Genomic DNA, 20,368 nt, shown 5'->3' with positions numbered 1-20,368 from the left:
TGTCCTGTAATACTTTCGGGGTGCTCTTTTTTTTATTTCTGGATTTTCTTGTCTAGCACTGAAGTAAGCGAGCCTGTCTGGCATGTTAAACTTTTTTTTTTTTAGGTGTCAAAACGTAATGACAAACTAAGCCACCACATTCAATACAGGATCCAAGCTCTCTGTAAACTTTTTGTGGTTGGAGAAAAAAAAAAAATCAGTATGTGTGTATCTTTTCAAAGGTTCTGCAATGAAGGTCTTGGTGGCCTGCCGAACTCGTTAAGGTCCCTGAGTGAAGCGCAGCTGTGCCAGAGAGGTCACTAAAAGCTGCATCTCATTTCACTGTGTTATTTTCAGTCGAGATTTAGAGAGACGCACAACCCGCAAATCTGGTTTATGTCGCCCTCCTGTTCCTCCAGTACCCCTTCATCATTACTGCTCGAGATGCCAAACTATGAGGGATCTGATGCAGGGAAAAAGCTACAAGGAGGGATGGCTCTTCCCGTAATTACAGACTCTCTCTTATCTCTGGGATGGAATTAAAAACACATTCCATGCAGACAGTCTCAGTACTGGCCTGCGGGAAGCAAATAAAAAGAGACTGCTGTTCGAGAATTGGAGAGGACTTTGGCAGTTTGATTAGAAACCGATGTGATCACGCTGTACGTTATCTGACAATGCAAAGGGCCCACAGAGTGTCAGAGTTTATGAAGGAGGCTGCAGGAAGAAGAGCAGAAACCTCAATGCAGTATGAAATAAGGCTTTTTTTTTTTCAAAAACAAAATAATTGTACAAATTGTGCTTACAATAATAATAATAAAAAATACATGTACATGTACCATTAATAAATGATGTTTTCATTATACAAAAATATAATTATATGTAGGTTTATATATAAAATTATAAATGTGACAATTATTTTTATGTGAACCTTTTTTTTTTTTTCAAGGAGCAAATATATATATATAAAAAAAACAGAAACCGCAAAAACACACACACAGACATCATTTTTTTTCTTCTTCATTTCTCACTCTTTTTTTCAGTCTCTTTCTCCAGAATACTCTGGGGTGACTTTACATGCCATCTGGTCCAAAGATCTCCACACATTCAATGAGAATGGACTCCACTATTTGATTCTGATACACCATATTGACTTCCATGTTTCCGGATTCAAACTCGGGCCACATGAGAGTCGGTCCAAACACAATGCTGATGCCCTGAGTCGACATCAAGTTTTTCTTTGACTTCATCAAGACTCTGTAAAACAGAAAAACACCAGATCATTAAAGCAATACGATAGCAATGAATATAGTTTGCAAGTCTTGCGAAGATCCCTAATGGAAGAACTGACTACGGCATACAAGGTCAATCATTAAAGTGTACATGTTTCCTGTCATAAAAACCTACTCAGATCAACGGTGACGGACCATCGGCAGGGTGTTTTTGAGAACTTTTGCCTGGTCTTTGGAGGCATCTAAGCACACTTTTAGCGGAATCTCTCTGAGCTGAGGTTTGGCTGTGGTGGAGAGACAATCAATACTGGGGTATTGGAGGACTCTTAGAAGGAGCCAGATTGGAGCCCTCTGGCTCTGTTATGGGTTGAGGCCTGAAAGGGGGGGAGGGATTGTGGTGGAAGGCTTCCTTCCAAGTTGTCAACGGGATCCTGACTAAGAGGTGGGAAGCAGGCTTAACATTTAAAAGCACACTTTGTATGGCTTCACCGCGGCCCAGTTCTGAAAGGTACTGATTAGGAGTGTGTTGGGTTTACTGCACTCACGTACATTGTACCGTAGTGTAACCGACGTCCTGTGCCATCTACGTTTATGGTCACATCTATCAAAATAATGGTCTACAATTATGCAACACAACTCAGCGATCTATAATCCCCGCATTGTTGTCAAAATACTCACGCACTCGGCTCGTGCTACATGTGACGTCCCTCCACATGATTGTTATGGGAACTTTGGGAAGCCATTTCAGTCGAGAAACACAACTTAAGAGGCAGGCCAAGCGCTCTCAATAATTCCCCATTAATGTGTATAATTAACCTCGGCCATTTCGTTTCCCCTGTACATCACAGCTAGACGCTTGTCCTGCCATGAGCATTTTTAACCTAATTAGCGCACTATGATGTAAGGATCCCGGCTGCCATTGCTAATGGTCTGCTAATGATCTTAAGGAGAGAGACTTCATTTCCGAAGACATTTTTCAAAACATTAAATATGAAGCTTTTGTCGAACCTTTTAGTGTTTTTTGGTAATTATACCACTGTGACACCACTATATACATGACCCCCACACCCCCACCTTCACATTCATCTCTGCTATCAGTAATGCCAGATCGATTAAAATCATGATAGAAGCTTAATTACACCCATTATCATTTTCAATTACAGTAGCAGCACATAGTCTTAATAATTACAAAACGAATAAACTCCCTAGAAAAAAAAAAAAAAAAAAAAATCCTACGCCAATTTTTTTTTTGGCTGTACACACAATGTCATCTACAGAGAACCATGTAAAAGAAGTTACAGTGGTATATTTAAATAGTTTATATATAACTGATATAAAATTTACATAAAAACAATAAAATAAAGAAAAACATACGCAGAGATATTTTTCAATTGTTTTTTTTTTCAAATATCCAGATTTTCTTTTTTTTTTAAATGTGTACAAAAAAATGCATACAGTATATAACAACAAAAAGTGTGTTTGTGTGTGTGTGTGTGTGTATGTGTGTGTGTATACTCTATAGAATGGTTTTAAGTTATTTCTATCTTTTGCTGTAGTGTCAGTAGGAAATATCATTTTACATTTCTTTGTTTTTTTGTTGTTTTATTAAAGTTTACATTCATTTTGGCAACAACTGTGGCAAAAGACCTTAAATTTTTAAATCAAATGCTTGTCCTTAAATAATATATATATAATAACATGGTATCTATTTATACTGTTTTAAAAAAAAAAAAAAAAAAAACGATAAATCAAAACTAATGTAATCTAAAGAGACAGTCCTCGTGGCACTTAAAACATAAATAAATAAATAAATAAATAAATAAATAGTGCAAATAAAAAAAGGCAGAAAAACAAAAATAAAAATAAGTGCACATAAAAATAAAATGTAAAAAGATTATATGCACAGTATATATGTATATAAAAGATACAAAATAAAACTATTTCTTTTATATTTCAATATCTTTAAATTTTTTATCAAATGCTTGTCCTAAAATATTGCATATTAAAAGTTATATATGATAACATCGTATAAATATATATATATATATATATATATATCGTATATATTATATATATAAAACATATTCCATTGTCATTTTAAAATCTTGAATTAAAATAATGTCTTTTATGTACACCTCGCCTAAATTAACACTTTCAGTAAAGAAATTTGTTGATTTGGAAAAGGGAAGGATGCAATCTGGTCCTCAGTATCTGGGTATTTATGGCAAAATGCACTCATTAAACCATCAGCTGACTTGGAGCCCAGTGAAGACGTTCTGGTGCCTGGGTAAGGGCCAGGCTGTGGGCAGCTTGACCGGAGGTGACTGCGTTACACTTGGTTGAATCTGACAAATCATTGATATCCCGTACATAAGCCGACGTGTACGGCTCAAGATGCCAATGGTTATTAATTAGCATCTCGTTTGCAAGCGGGGCATGACAGGAAATGGAGGATAGCTCACAATGCCGTAATTCCCCGCCTAGGAGGCCAGTGCTAATTGGGTCAGCCTAACTGGCTCCTGAAGAATCATGGGACGAATAATAAATTGAGGCGGGGTGGGGGTTACAGAATCGCTCCAAGCTTTAAACTGTGTCATTTTCGTGTTATAAGACGACGGCCTTGACTGAACCTATAAAAGAAAGGCTCACTTTTATCAGAGGAGCTTTGATTTTCCACTTACGATATTTGCAGTTTGGATACGCTGCATTTTTTTATTTTTTATTATTGTTTATTATTTCCTGTCTGCACCATAAAAGGTCATAAACTGCTGTGCATATATTTTAGTGGATATCAAAAATTCACACAACGGCAGTTTTCTTCCATCTAATTTGAGAGACACCAAACATAGATGAGAAGAAATGTTTTTTTTGTTTGTTTTTTTTTCTTGGCTTTCCTGATCAGAGGTTTCTCCAGGTTTCTTTTCCAGCACAAAGACGAACGGAACCTTGAATTACTAACAAAAAACAAAACCTGTGGCCTTTTAAATCACTTGTGGTAAACGGGAAATATGAGGGGTGGTGACAAAACCTCCCACAAAAAATGACATAAATAGCACTACTGAGCAAGTGTACTGTTGAGAAAATCTGGTTGCCTTGACCACATCATCACAATGCGAGCACACAACTGGTTATTGAATCCAGGCTCCACGGACCAAAAGAAAAAAATGAACATTGGTTCCATGCGGGCACAGAAAGCACCCACAACAAAGAGCTTTTGACTTTCACCACTTTAGATGAGCCAAGTCAGTGCAAAATATAACCTACAAAGGCATGACAGTATGAGTTCAGAGAGCTGCTTCACTTAGGTATACCTGTGTTATAAGAGAAAGACAGGAAATGTACAAGCGAAAAGTGACATTTGAGCAGATATGGAGCTTACGCATATTGATACTTTGAGTGTGAAAGATGCCAAAGTCAACAAAACAAGAAAATGACGTGTGCATTATTATGAATATGACTTTATGTGCTTAACCATTAGCTGCAAAGCATCTAACCTCATTGTTCTTTCTTCATCTCACTCTGGACTGCAAAATGACTACATTTGTCTCAGAAGACAAATACAACACACACTCTAAGCTAATTCACTGTGACCGCACATTCCTTGCCTTTATTCATGGGAAAGTCATCCTGATATTTAGAGAGGGAAAGCAGTAGACAGAAACAAGTATGACTTAAGTGAGAATATAAAATAAACAGAACCACATCACTTGGCCTGGGTGTGGTGCCCACAAAGCAAACTGCACATTGGATTCGAAGCTCTCTTCCCATTTATTGCTCTAATAGTGAGAGAAAGGAGCAGCGGGAACGTCACTGTGGAGAAGGAACAGACTTGGTGGCACTACAGGGATTTTCAGTGTCACCACAAGTTCCACTGTAACAGCTTTTTGGTAAGCAGAATAAAAGCTGAATGGATTTTCTAATGCCACCATTCAGTGAATTTATGACAATGCTTTGCCCTCGTGCCTGTGTGTAGATTTGACTACGGATTTGGAAATGCTGCCAGTGATTCCCAACTATGGTGGGACTTAAGGAGGTTTGAGGGGCAGTTTGTGTAGATTCACAATAACAGAGAAATATATGAGCACATGTGTCATCTGTAAAAATATCAGAAGAAAATGCATCTTATAAACACAAATCAATACATATCTGCAATAATGAGTTGTATATTATCTTATAAAACTTGACACATTTTTTTAATTTATCTGGTGAACATGCTAGAACATAAACCTGCTGCCTCCTGTCCTTCAGTATCCATCATGAGATTTACAAATAATAAATACAATATTAATATTATACAGCAGTGCTTTTCGACTTGTTTTGTCTTATTTGCTTCCTTAACTCCATCAAGCACCCTTTCATCCATTAATAAATTAAATTATTATTTGTATACAATTTTATTTACATTTTTATTTTATTGTTTTTTATTTTAATGCGTTATTCTGAATATTGTTTAACATTGATTATTATTATTATTATTATTACTGAAGATTTATATTATATTATATTATATTATATTATATTATATTATATTATATTATATTATATTATATTATATTATATTATATTATTCTGCATATTGTTTACCATTTAACATTGATGATTTGGTTTATTATTATTATTATTATTATTATTATTATTATTATTATTATTATTATAAACCAAAACTTTCAATTTTAAATGTAAAACAATATGCAGAATAATATAATATAATATAATATAATATAATATAATAATATAATATAATATAATATAATATAATATAATATAAAACAAAACAACAAAATATAAAAAACCGTCAGCAATTAATTAATAATAATAATTATCAATGTTAAACAATATTCAGAATAACACTTTAAAAAATCTAAAAAAAATGTAAATTAAATTGCATAAAAATATTAATTTAAATAACCTATTAATGGATGAAAGGGAACTTGATGGAGTTGTGGAAGTAAATAAGACAAAACAAGTCGGAAAGCACAGCTGTGTTAATATTTGTAAATCTCATGATGGATACTGAAGGACAGGAGGCAGCAGGTTTGTGTTCTAGCATGTTCACCAGATAAATAAAAAACTTGTCAAGCTTTATCATGGAATGCAGACCTAGTTTTCTTTAGCACGTCAGACTCTCAGAATATCATGTTCCTGTCTAGAAATCGACTGTTCAATGAGTGTCTCTCTGTCTCTCAGTCACACATTAGTGTTTTCTGATTGGGAGACCTGGCATGGGCAACCCAACAGACTTTAGCACTAGTGCCAAAGGGCATGTTCCACTGGGGGAAGGGAGGAGGGGGTGCTCATCAATCTGAGATGAGTCCTGTGGCCCTCCTGTGCAGGGTGGTAAATGTGCAGAAGGGTAAAGTGGGATAGAACACCCCTCCTGGGAGATGGAGACTAGCCATATGGCCTTCTGGCTGTGCCAGTAACGCTATCATGGACAAGGACTTGAGCGTTGACACACGGAAACACGCAAACACACACACATTATGGTTCATATTGAGTCCTCTGTTCATGTCGCATCCTGTTTATTGAGGCCTACATTATAAAAGGTTTTCAGATTGAGCACTATTTGTTGATCTCACTAAAAAACTATTTTGTGGCAATCTTTGATCTGCTTTTATATAACATTATAAATATAAGTCACAAACTTTCCACTTGTAAAAACCGGAAGTTTTTATTATAGTCTAGTCTCAGAGCAGTGTGATGGGTTACTTGGATCATTTTTGGGATAGTTCTCCCAAAAATGAAAATGTTGCCATTAGTTCCCTCACACCCACATGCCATTCCAATCCTGTATGGTTTTTGCACCTACACTGAAGTTTTTCCTTCAATGTATCTCAAAAAATCTGACATCAGACTTTCAGAAAAAGTATAAAGTATTAAACAGACAACGTCTGACCAGTTTCTGAAGAAAGCTGAGCCATATGCAGTTAAACAAAAAGCTAGAAAGCCTAATTAGGTTGATATAATTAGCTAGATAGTCAAGTAAAGTCAGTTCTGTTCAAATTCACAAAGTAGACAGGCAAAAATAAAACATTAAGTGTCTAATGAGAGCTCATATGCAAAGAGACATGTTTTCAAACACAAGGTCCTTTTTGTTGATCATTAGTGAACAGAGTGCAAGGTTTCAGACCACAGAAGTTTGTGAAAACCTCTGAAGTTGACAGATACAAGTGAAGCTTAGATAACTAAAATGACACTGATAAAAAAAAATACAAAGTTCTAACATTTAAACTGCAAAATGATTAATTTACTGTGAAAAATTTCCTACTTGTGACTTCCAAAAAGAATATAATAAACGTAGGCGTTATCCTCCTACCACCCACCTAAATGATTCAGGGGACCCCAAAATGTCCAGTTCGGGACCCAGTATTTGGTTTCCGCCCATGGTTGTGTGTATGGATGGAGACTTACCTCCTCAGGTGCTGGAAGAGTAGTTTCATGGTGTTGTGGTTGGGTTTGGGGAGTTGATGGATCAGTTTCTTGAAGGCCTGAATCTTCTGTGTGGGCTCCTTAATTTCTGTTGGCAGGGAAGAGATGATGAAATGTTTTGATATGGATATTGCTCATTCATTTGAACCTCTAGGTTCAGAGAGAAGTTAATGTCTTTTCCATCACTTTTTCATTAACATAGCTCATCTAACATCAAAATTTTCCCTAATACTGGACCATTACCCCTTTCTCTATTAATTATAGAGACATGCTCGAGAAGGCCACATGCAGAATACCGTATGTCCAATTCCAAACTGCTGACTTACCAAAACGCCAATATGTAATCAAAGAAATCACTCCATTTATCTGATATTTCCATCCTACTTTTGATATCATTTAGTTCTTAAATATGATTTCCTTTATGTACAACATAATCCCTTTTTAAGATGCCAAAATTAGCAGCATTTAGTCTGTGCTTATGCAGCTGTGTTATGCAGCAATAACCTTTATGCAGTTATGCAAACACATTTAGTACAATTGCATGGTTATCTGACACCACTACACTTCTCAGCAAAATCATTTTGGTTCTGTGCAATCACTTTATAAAGCATCTCACTATTAAATGGATGTAATTAAAGATGTTGTAGAAAAATAACCCATTCCGCCTGTAAAATCAAAGCATAAACACAAGTAAACTTTTTCAGTCTGGCTTTCAATTTTCCTACGTGAAAGCACATGCGACTGGTGCTAATGGTCCGTAATAGTCCACGTCCATTAAAAGCTGTTATGCTGTAACACAAGCTGTAACCAGTGACCTCTTGACCCCGCTACTCTTTACATGTCAGATGGCTGATGACCTCATGGCAAACTCCTGAGAGGCACCAACCTGTGCGCTGACTGTTCTACATCAGTGTCACTACCTGACCTTTGACACTTTGAAGTTCCCTGAACCCATTATGATAGATATAGTAATATAGCTGATTGTATTATTTCAAACACTGTTAGTGTAAAGAAGCTTGTGTGGTAAACTAAGTTAAAGGGTAATTTATTGTTGATAAGGCTTTAATTTGGAAGGGTATTTTAATAATTTAAGCGATGCTTTTGATCAATATCATTATGGAACCTGAGCAGATGTTGAAATGGAGCTTTCACAGGGCCACCTGTGTGCACTCCAAACTCCCTCAGCTCAAATTTCACCGTAACGGATTTGTTTAAAAGAGTATTAACAGACCTTAAAGATTATACAGCCACCAGTTCCAGCCAAGTATACACTACCATTCAAAAGTATGCATACCGAGACTACATTTATTTGCTAAAATTACAATACAAACAGCAAGAGAAATGTAATAATTATGAAATATTATAACAATTTAAATTAACTGCTTTCTGTCATTTATCCCCGTGATGTCAAAGCTGAATTTTCAGCAGCCATAACTCCAGACTTTATTGTCACGTGATCCTGCAGAAATCATTTTAATAAAAAAAATAATATATCCATCCATGATGTTTTTCGGCATTCTTTATTAATAGAAAGTTCAAAAGAACAGCATTTAGTAGAAATATTTTGTAACAATTTACAAGTCTTTACTGTAATTTTGTACTTTTTAATTTAATTATATATATATATATATATATATATATATATATATATATATATATATATATATATATATAATATTAACTCCATACTTTTACAGGCTGTTAAAACAATTGTATTTTGTGATACTTTTCAGTTAATAAATCTTTACTAATTTAATAATTATTAGTTTTTTTAATACATATATAATCAGGGGTGCACATAAGTGGGATACAGGTCCTCATGAGCGACCAAAATTAAAGTTGCCATGAAACGGAAGTAGCGATTGTCTTTTTTTCTCTACTGTGACGTCTATCCGAGTGAAACGGATTTGAAATGAGAGGGCGGGACTTGACTTCGTCCTTTGGGAATTGATTGGATCGTTTGAAGATGGGGCATTGCTAACAAAATGGAGGCAGATCTGAATGCCAGTTTGCAGTTAGTTTTGAGGGAATTTCGCGACACCATAGCATGAAGAAATGTTTAATTTATTGAGGAAGATGACGACGAGGACAATCAATGGCACAAAACATGTGAAGAGAGAGAGAGAGAGAGACTGCCTGAATGACTGAGCGTGTCCTCCATCAGGTTAAGTCATATTCATTAAATATATATATATATATATATATATATATAAATATATATATATATATAGTTTGCAATGTCCTAAGAGTAATGTTGTGGTAATATCCTAATATCCTTTCAACTTTTAAGGGTTGTGTACTCCCCCATGGCTTGCCTCAGCACTGGTCAGTGCACTAATTTCTATAAAGTGAAGCATCAGCTTCAGTTTTTCCCCCAGTGTTTAGCCCTCACGTCACTAGCTCGTGACTGGAAGAGAAGATGAGTCGTTTTGAGGGGGAGGGGAGGTTAACGTTTTTGATTAAAGATTAGGATGGCACATGAATTAAACAAAAAAATAAAAATATGAAGTGCATGGATAAATTATTTATAATAAACACTGCAGTATTCCACAAAAAAAAAAAAAAAAAAAAAAAAATTAATAAAAAAACTGAAATTTTGACTTCATGGTGACCTTAAAAATGCGCTCTGTGAATAAGTTCTGACAGCGCGTTTGCGTTCGACATGGTCGACATCTGTTAATGCACAATTACCATTTCAGATCGACAAACTGTACTATATAAGATTTCTATAAAATAAAAATAAAAGCAAAAATCTAGGCTATCTGCTGCCATTTTCAAAGAACAATGCAAAACTGTGACATTTCATTCCTTGACGCTCCACAACAATCAGCAGCACTAAAGCCGGAAGCGCATATACTTACTTGCCGGCAACCCGTCAAAATAAAAGCCTGCTGATTTTAAGTTTGAAAAAGATGAAAATATATAAAAAAGAAGTAATAGTAAATATTAGCATTTTATTTTTAAGCTTACTATAAAATAAATGTATTTGTATTTAATACTCCCTTTTAATTTTAAATAGTATTACCACTCTTTATTATTTAGTTTATTATTTTATATATATAAAAAAAAACTAAATAAATAAAGTGCAATAATATAATCACTATTATTAATGTATATTTTATGGTTATATTTAATGGCTCACACTGTATGCAGTGTGAGAACCAAGCCAAATCTCCAGGTTCTCTTATGAGAACCAGGCTGAAAAAATAATATGCACCCCTGTATATAATGCTTAAATTCTGCTTCATATCACATTCCCACTAAAATTGTCTCATGCAGTCAATTTGAATGTGCATACAGGCACCTCTACTATACTACTGACATTCACAATTTCATTAGGTTGTACAAATGACCTTTCATAGCATGCTGTTAAAGGTTCAAAATGCATCTTAAGTGATACCTGGTATAACTGTATTGATTAAATATCATAATGAAACAAATTTGCAATGCTGTAAATCAATTTAGATTGTTTATATTCTGAACAGAGCTAAATCTCTTCTGTCTTCCTCCCTCTAAGAAAACATCACTGGTTAGTCCTACTGTGGCTGGCTAACAGCTACACCATGCTATTCATGGGATGTGCCATGGAAGGGAGCTGGCAGTAGTTATGCCCCCAGTCTACTGTACTGCCCAGGATGCCCCCTGGGCACTAATGGAGCAGATGTCTCCGTGTATACACCGCGCTGGCACAGGCTCTGCGAGCAGATGCCCCTGTCAGATGCCAGGTCTGTCAGTTGAGCACAGACAGAGACCATGTTCTAGGACAGAGAGTGAATCTCTGACCCGCTACTCTAGGTACCACTAGCAGAGGGACAATGTTTTGTACTTTTTAATGGAGTTAGCTATAACATCAGGGGTTAAAACTGTGCATACGATGCCCTAAAGCACTCAAAATAGAATGATAACATCAGTTTTAATGTCAAGGCCACATAATTAGTGAAACAATGTGTGTTACGAACTAGAATTCTTCACTACAGTTTTCATCAACATTTTGTCATTTACTTTATTCAAGCAATATCTTTTTTTTTTATGACTTTCTCTTTAAGTATTATCTCAGTGGAGGCCGTTAGCTTTCTTTTGGCTTTGACACTGCATGGCAGTCGGCCTGTAAAATATTTAATCTAGTCATTATTGCTGGCATTATTGCTGTCATTAATTACTTTGCCTTTGGTGGCTAGCATATTGGAGATGGTCCCTTGTCCTGTATTTTGGACAGATGGTGGGGACAGTGTCATTAATATAAAACTCGTTCGAAATGCCTATACCCTAAATCAGCATGAATTCACTATGGTAAGTATTGTTCTTATGGTATTTGGATCAAAGGGGATTGCTCTTAAAATTAAGGGAATGTTTTGACAAAGGCATGCAGTAGGAACAAATACATAATGTGTGCATTTGAGTTTTATTTTGGTAAAAGAGGAATGCAAACCTCTGTTTAAAAACTACATAATATAATATAATATAATATAATATAATATAATATAATATAATATAATATAATATAATATAATATAATATAATATAATATAATATAATATAATATAAAAAAAAAATGATTATTTCTTTTTTTGATTTTAGGTGTCATTAGTAATTCCTACTAAATGTGTTTTTCTGTGGTAAAATGACAAAACAGGATGTCACTTTCTGACATTACAGTTCAGATTTTTATGTACCTACAGCTGCACAAATGCGGCAGAGCCATTGCTACAGTGCACACTCTATAAATCAAACTGAGAGAATCATTGTTTTGTGAAAAGAGCTGATGTACAGTAAAGAATAGATGCACTTTTGGTTACAAAAATCTGTGAATATAATCCAATTACAAACAATGAGACCATCTTTACTGCAGTACAGCTTTGCTTCTCAGGATAAGCCCATCTGCGAGCTTTGTCTGCGGGCTTCTTTAAGCCCCGTCAAGGCAAATATTAGCACACTGCAAATAGTCCTGCAGGTTATGATTAAGATTTTAAATGTATCCCAATTGAATACTTTGCTTTATGAATAACAAAGTCTTAGAGGATCGGCGCTGTAATTTATTAAACATGAAAAACTTCTTGATGAAATATAGAGACTGGGAAGAGATTTATGCATTTGAAAATATTTCTGCATGCTAGCTTTGCATAGCAATGAGGCCACGTTGCACAAATGAGGAAAGCTGCATAGAATGTAAAGGCTTGTGATTCACAGACTGAAGTTTGAACTGTCAGCTGAAAGAGCATAACATCAGAATAGACGAACAATTATGTTATGACAGATGTACTGTCTGACGCAGCTCTGATTGCCATTATTTCAGCACATTGTACACTACAATTGTGGCACTGTGGTTTCTCACAGAAAAAGTCAAGCTGGAAATCTTACAATCTCGCTTTTTAAAATACGCAATCGGTCATCTTCAAATGTGATATAACGATACAGTCCATCTGAATGAACTTTCCAGATTACTACACAAACGCCGAATTGTGTGTGTGGGCCCGGAGAACAAAGCCTCCATTTGTCAACAAGTATGTCTTCGCTTTGTACAACAAGGCGAGCTTGTCTATTGGACAGGTGGCAGGACAATGTCGCTAAGATACCAGGCAATATGAATAATAGATTTAGTCCATCGTGAGCCAAGAGCTGGTGCCTGCCACATCCACAACAGGAACCGAGTGGAAGAATGGAAAATTAGGCCAACTGTTCACCTGAGGACCCTGGGAAGCCCAAATGTTGGTTTGCGGGAGCGAGTGAGTACATTTTAAATAAACATACAGATTGCAAGCGAGAAGACGAAATGTGCTCTGAGCATCTCACAGATCGTGAGCGAAGGGGCCATTTAAATGCTGGGCGAAGTCTTAAGCCTGAAGATTACATATTAATAATTTGCCAAAACTTCCAGTAAGCTTAAATTACTTTGAGTTCCACAAGATTTCCAGAAGCAGTGTGCGATTGGGCAGCTGTCCTAATTGAATGGATCCTTGTCCAAAGTACCGTTCCAGAGACCTTTAGTTAATACCACCCATTTAAAGGGCAGCCATGGTTAGAGGAGCTGTCCTCTTTTGACAGTGATGGACCAATACAGAAGACCTGAGCCACTCAAGTATCAGCTGGATTCACTGAAATTGCTTGTCAGTGGTCTAGTGAGATCAATGAAACAGGATGTTGGGCAGTTTCGGTAAATGAAATGTAAGATGAGCTCCAAGGTTCATTAAACCACGCCAATATTACACGGGGAGGAGCTTTGTAACCTACATACTAGAAAAGTCTACAGTGCAAACAGTCTTGTTCTACAGCACATTAGAGATGGCTTATTACTGTCCTGCTCTGTGTATAATATAATATAATATAATATAATATAATATAATATAATATAATATAATATAATATAATATAATATAATATAATATAATATAATATCTCTCTCAGTATTAACTAGCTGCTTATTAGCGTGCCTATTATTAATATATTGGCTGTTTATTAGCACTTACTGTATAAAGCACATATTCTGCATGACCATATTCAACACCCCTAATCCTACCCAATACCTAAACTTAACAACTGCCTTACTAACTATTAATAAGCTGCAAATTTGGAGTTTATTGTTTACATATTGCATACAACAAAAAGAGTAGTACAGTAGTATTTTATACCAACATACCCATGCCCTTGGTTTTGATGAGACATGTTGCAGGTTGAACTAATTATGCCTCCTGCTATTAGGAGCATTTTACAGTAATAATTAGTTGTCTAAACACTATCTGTAAGTGATCGGGCTCATCTACTGATTAATTGGATACAAGCAGTTTGAGGTACTTTGGCCTACATGCAGCGTAAGTAAATATTTATTAGCAATTTACAAGATCACCCCAGGCCTGCTCCCATTCTGTCTCATGCATAGCTCCTTCCAGTGGGGATATACTGAGGTGCTGTGTTCATAATGATATCCCTGCGCTTATTACAGTGAGAGCGCTGGCCTTTTGGTTCATATCTCAAGACTCTGAGAATATAAATCATTCATCGAATTAAACAAACTAGAGAGAGAGAAAAAACAAAAAAACTTAAGTTCCTGTGAATAATTTTATTCTTAATAAAATAAAACAAGTATGGGATTTGTAGGTTGATTTTCTCTAAAAACATAGATATCGTATATAGTCAGACTATTAAAATATTGACAGGGAAGTTTTGGAAACATGTGTGAAAACAATCATAATTTCTGCAGTTATGATTGGTGATACTATCCTAAACCAAGACTCCACAGGGCCACAAGAGGGCGCTAGGAAGTCCACTAAAATTTTGAGAGAAAAAGATAAAAAAAAAAAAATCGCAAAAAAACAATAAACATCATACAAACAACTAAAAACAGACAATTTACTTAAAAAAACAAATATTCCAGAATATATATATATATTATTTGTTTTGGCATTAGTAAAATTATTCCAGAATATGTTTTATTATTTGTTTTGGCATTAGTAAAATTATATGGTTAAGGTCAATTATTTATTTATTCAAATAATGTTTTTTCTTTATAATTCTTTCTTGCGTTCTCCCTGTGTAAATATACTATACCATTACAAACAATAAAAAAGATTTCATGTTTTTTAAAGAACTCTCACATGCTCAGTAAGGCTGAACACATGATCCTTAGAAATCATTCTAATCTGCTGATTTAGTGCTCAAGAAACATTTCTTATCATTATCAATGTTGAGATCTTCTTAATATTTTTGTGGAAACCATTAAACATTATTTTTCAGGATACTTTGATGAATACAATGTTTAAAAAACAGCATTGTTTCAAATACAATTGTTTGTAATTGGAGATCGTATTGAGGTCTGTCATTTCAGCTCAATTTAATGCATCCTCAGTAAAAGTTGAATAAAAGTATTAATTTCAAACTTTTGAACTTTATTGTAATTCTGGGTTCTTGGCATTAAAAGGTTTGAAAACTTCTACTCCGAACTTATCTTCCCTCATTCCTGTACACAATGTTTAGGTCCATAAAGCTGCAATTGTGCCAACAATGTTCTGCACTCTCTATTTGCTCTATACTTACTCTCTATTTACTTGCCCGTATACGGCTTAGTACATAGTTTATCACCACTATGCAGTTCACACGGCCACTAATCTGAAAGTGTTTGTTTTTAAACTAACAGGGCGTCAGAAACCGAACAAGTCATAAAACAAAAGTGCAGGACAAATGTTGTTTTAAGCACAAAGGTACATACATATATTTCACAAGGTACATGCCTTTCAGAAGGTAGATTGCCCAAGAGAAACACACTGGCGTCAGCTGGACGCTCGAGATGAGGCCCAGAGTTTGCTCTGTGCTGCTGGAGGGAGGTTACACGTGACACTAAGGCCGATCTGGTGACAGTTTCTGTCTGGACCACAGGCCCTGACTTTGCCCTCTGGCCTGAGAAATTCCCCCATTCCCCAAACAGGGAGTTTGAAAGATCTCAGCACCTCCCTGTCAAAGAGCGACCCCTTTTGGCTGACTGATCTGCAAGAATGCGTCTAAGAGGGTCAATCCCAAATAGCACGACTCAACCCAAGAGTGGCGAGCGGTTTAGCCATCCGCGGCTTGAATTACAGCTAGGAGTACTGGGTCAAACTAAGCTTTAACCCATGAATGGAAATAACTTGATGTTGCTGTAGAATACTTGAGCAAATTTTGAGTATTCTGAAGTCTCACATCTCTGGCAAAGGTAATTAATCATTCCTTGTAATACATTTTAAGGTTCTAATCCCAGATATTTGTAGCAATAACACTGATTTGCTCGTATCGATTTCAGTACTTACTAATGGCTTCCACAAACAAGTCGAAAAAGCGAAAGGGAAACAGGGGCTCTGGCAGTTCACGGAAAAACATCTTTAGCGCTCCGGTGATGACATGGATGTCCTCCCATTGGCTGTCGCCCCAAGTCAAGCTCCTCCTCTGGGGAAAGAGAGACACAGTCAGAGAAGCCAACAGAGAGAATTAGAACAACAGTCGTTTGATGAGGAAATTAAAAAATGCTAATCATTATGTCAACGTTAATACGCCCCTTGAGAGCCAAACACATTGTCCTGCTTGCATTTCACTGCATTATCAAACCACACTGAAAATCCTTATCAAACAATTTGTGGCGCCTAATACAAACGAATCACTTTATACCTTTCAGCTAAGCCTTTAGAACCAAAATGATAATGTCTCATTTAGATGAACACTGATTTAGCTGCTGGCCTTAAACCAACCACTGATGATTGATAATGACTGAATTAAACGTACCTTGGTCAACTAGGAAGCGTAGTTTCTGGATAATGGCCAGATTGCCACTCACCCTGTATATCCCATCAGCCTCCAGGCCTGTGAGGACGGGGTAAAGACATCTGTCAGTCAGTCAACAAGGCACTACCACAATCATTTCTTTAAAAAAAGAACCGTACCTCGTTTTTCTACTTCCTCCACACACAACTTCACAAATTTAGGCACTGTGGTCCTTTCTCTCTCGCACAGGGTCAGCAAGTGGCATCCAAACACTCGGTCTGTGAAAAAAAAAACATGATATTGAGAATACTAAGTATTTAGGATTTGCTAACACTTTGTATTACAGAGTCCATGTCATAGGTGTTCATTTATTAATATTAAACATATCATCTTATAATGATTAAATATAATGATTAAAAGCAATCAATAATATATCAGTAAATGCAATTATTAAATCAATATCATTAATGCAAATATTATTACTAACAATACTAATAAATAATGATTGCCAATATTAATACTATAATAATGATAACAATAATAACAGAGCTCTAAATTTCATTTGTTAATTTAGCATAATAAATTTAATTGAAAATGTATCTTAAATTATTATTTCAATATTTATTAACAGTAATAACAATAATAAGTAGCATTCAGATTATTAGAGCTGTCAATTTAATGTGGTTATTTAGTACAGTTAATTTGAAACAAATGCGTTCAACTTAATAAAGTATTTTAAAGGAATAGTTCACCCAAAAATGAAAATTTTGTCGTCATTTATTCACGTCATGCTGTTCCAAACCCGTACAAGTTTCTTTCTTATGTTGAACACAAAAGAATATGTTTTGAATATCCAAACAGTAGTTGGTCCCCACTGACTTCAGTAGTAGGGAAAGAAATACAGTGGAAGTCAATGGGGACCATCAACTGTTGGATTACCAGCATTCTTCAAAATATCTTCTTTTAACTTCAACATAAGGAAGAAACTCATAGAAACAGAAAAAGGTTTAAAACAACATTTTGCACTTTTGGGTGAACTATCCCTTTAAATTTTTGCATCTCATACCATGAGACTGAAAAACCATGTCTATGTTAATTATGTGGAAATAAACAATATTTTGACTTTTTGTATTGTCTATTCAATGTACTCGTTTACCACAATAATGTCTTAAATTTGGGAGCTTTTTTCAACAAATATCTGAAAGATATCTGTGATTAATCAACATATCATGTAATTATATTATTATTATTATTTTAAATAATTGGCACTTACAATAGCATTAAGTAATTACAAGCTGCTTCAAAAATAATTACAGATTAAGAAGTGCTCAATAGGCCTGCTTATTTAAGGACACATAATTATGAGCACTATAATGTAACATGTGACCCAGGAATTTCACAGCTGAAATGCATAGCGGAATGTTTTGAGGCAGTCATATTTCAAAGACGGCCCACAAAAGATCAGAACGCTCCATAATGAGCAAAACTACAGTTGTCAGAGCAGAGGTGCAAGTGTCCTCATCATTTGGCTTTCTGAGTTCGTATAGGACCAGCCGAGCTGTCCCAGAGGCTTCTGGAACATCAAAGATGTCCTGCTCTCATTTCGGCACCCGTGAGGAGCGGGGGGAAGTGGCGATGTGCTAAATGCATAAATGACTGCAAGCAAGCCACCTTTGCATACAAATGCACATTCTGAAGGTTTCCTAGAGAAATATCAGGCAGGAGGAGCATTTCTAAATAAATTACTTTTATAAAGCGTCGGTACAATGCGGAACGATCCTAATTTCGAGATGGATGTTTAACGGGCTAGCTGGCCTTGGAGCGCCGCCAGCGATAGCTGTGTTAGGGGCCACCTGCGTTACTCTGTTAATCCCACAGTAGTTTTATTCATTCCCTCAATATTGTCCTCTTTGATCTCCCATTTACCCCCACAGATACTACATTAAAGGCTCTTTTTTGACACCAGAGGAAATTAAAGATATCATTACCTTCATTCGAGGGTTCCAAGTATGCTTAAAATATCCTTTAATGTTATGTTTGGTGTATACCATGAATGGAATAAATTAGTTACAGTCTTTAAGAATCGGCGTCAGGGATTGCTTGTTGAACTGTTATAATGTGTAAAGGAAAAAGAATGTCTTCCCTTTTTTTTTTAACTGGGTCACAGTTGTGTTTAATATGGAAACATGCAGAGCCAAAATAAACTAATGTCCTAAGATTGCACATTCATATGTCATCACGTAATATGTAACCTGTAATTATGTAGCATGTAATTATGACTATTAACATGAGCTACAACTGGGCAAAGTTGTTAAATGAATAAGACTAAAAAACATGAGATTTTTGCATCTGATAGTCGGCGATGAGTTTAACATTGTAAAAAGATGATTGTAATTTGAACAGTTCCCTGAAATCTTAACATTCCCTTACTATATACAGTGAAAAACTGTAAAGTACCTAACAGTACATTTCATTCTATACAGTAAAATATTACTGAATGTACAGGCTGTTGGATTTACTGGATGTATATATATAAGAACAACCATGAAATTGTACTTTTTTCAACATCTTTTTGCAGTGTATTGTGTGGAGTGCGCATGGCGAAAGCTTCACCTTTAATAAGGCCTTTCTCCTGTAGCGTTTTCATGGAGGGCCGTCTGGAGATGAACTTCTTCAGTCTGTTCTTAACTCCATTCTTGTCGGCGCTGTCTGAGGCGCTGTAATTCAGCTTGAACACTGTGCGGGGGATCAGAGGAGACACAGGAACAATGCTGTCACTGAACACTTGCCACATTCTTTTGAGGCTGTCTTTGTGCAATTCCTCCTCATGCAAATAAGAGTGTCTCCTTTCTCCACACTGCTCAAAAGCACATCAGAAACACTACTTCTGCTGAAATATTCTCCAGTGTACGTGAATATCTAATGTCACAGCATTTATTTATTGATTCCGGCCAATGTTAGTGTCAATATTACAACATCTTCACAAGTCCAGTGATTAGTATGTGACGAGCGAGAGCTCAGAGCTACTGCCCAGTATTCAGTACAGTAGTAAATGAATTCTCTTTGATACTCATTCGGGGCAGAAAATGCTGCAATTACCAATGACAGAAGCGTTTGGAGAGTGTCAAGTAGCTTGTAATTTATAATAATGATTGACAGAGAGCAGACTGACTCCATCTTACTCAACATCTCTATATAATTCTTATGAACTGCCGTATATAATGTCTGAAATTCAGCTTCTGTTGCTCTCTGTCTCATATGGTAAATGATATAATGAGATGTGCAAATGTGTCTGTATTTTACAGTCGTCATGTTAAACACGGATGTTCTCGCTGTAACACTGTCTCGCAGTAACCAAACTGTATGTGGTCAAGGTGCTGCTGTGCTTCCTGTTCAGAATGTGGCAACAACTGCACAGAGGAAAAAAATGATGCTCGTAACACTGCATTGCACAAAAACATGTCCAGGTCACATTTCATCCCAAAATCAAAAGAGAAAAAACAGAA

General features: G+C 35.8%; 1 protein-coding gene across 1 annotated transcript in view; it reads right to left on the bottom strand.

Annotated features, from left to right (window-relative positions):
- Window positions 1-902: 902 nt before the first annotated feature.
- LOC109094757 (rho GTPase-activating protein 15-like) overlaps window positions 903-20,368 on the bottom strand; it is a 33,546-nt gene continuing 14,080 nt past the window's right edge. Inside the window, 7 exon segments of the mRNA XM_042731164.1 lie at window positions 903-1,236; window positions 7,623-7,728; window positions 16,415-16,532; window positions 16,534-16,550; window positions 16,884-16,961; window positions 17,042-17,140; window positions 19,476-19,598. Coding sequence (XP_042587098.1) covers window positions 1,053-1,236; window positions 7,623-7,728; window positions 16,415-16,532; window positions 16,534-16,550; window positions 16,884-16,961; window positions 17,042-17,140; window positions 19,476-19,598 — 725 coding nt within the window. The 3' untranslated portion in view covers window positions 903-1,052.

This window comes from Cyprinus carpio, chromosome B9 (genome assembly GCF_018340385.1).
Source record: "Cyprinus carpio isolate SPL01 chromosome B9, ASM1834038v1, whole genome shotgun sequence".
NCBI lineage: Eukaryota > Metazoa > Chordata > Actinopteri > Cypriniformes > Cyprinidae > Cyprinus > Cyprinus carpio.
The sequence above is the reverse complement of the archived record's forward strand: the minus strand, read 5'-3'. Positions and strand labels throughout refer to the sequence as shown.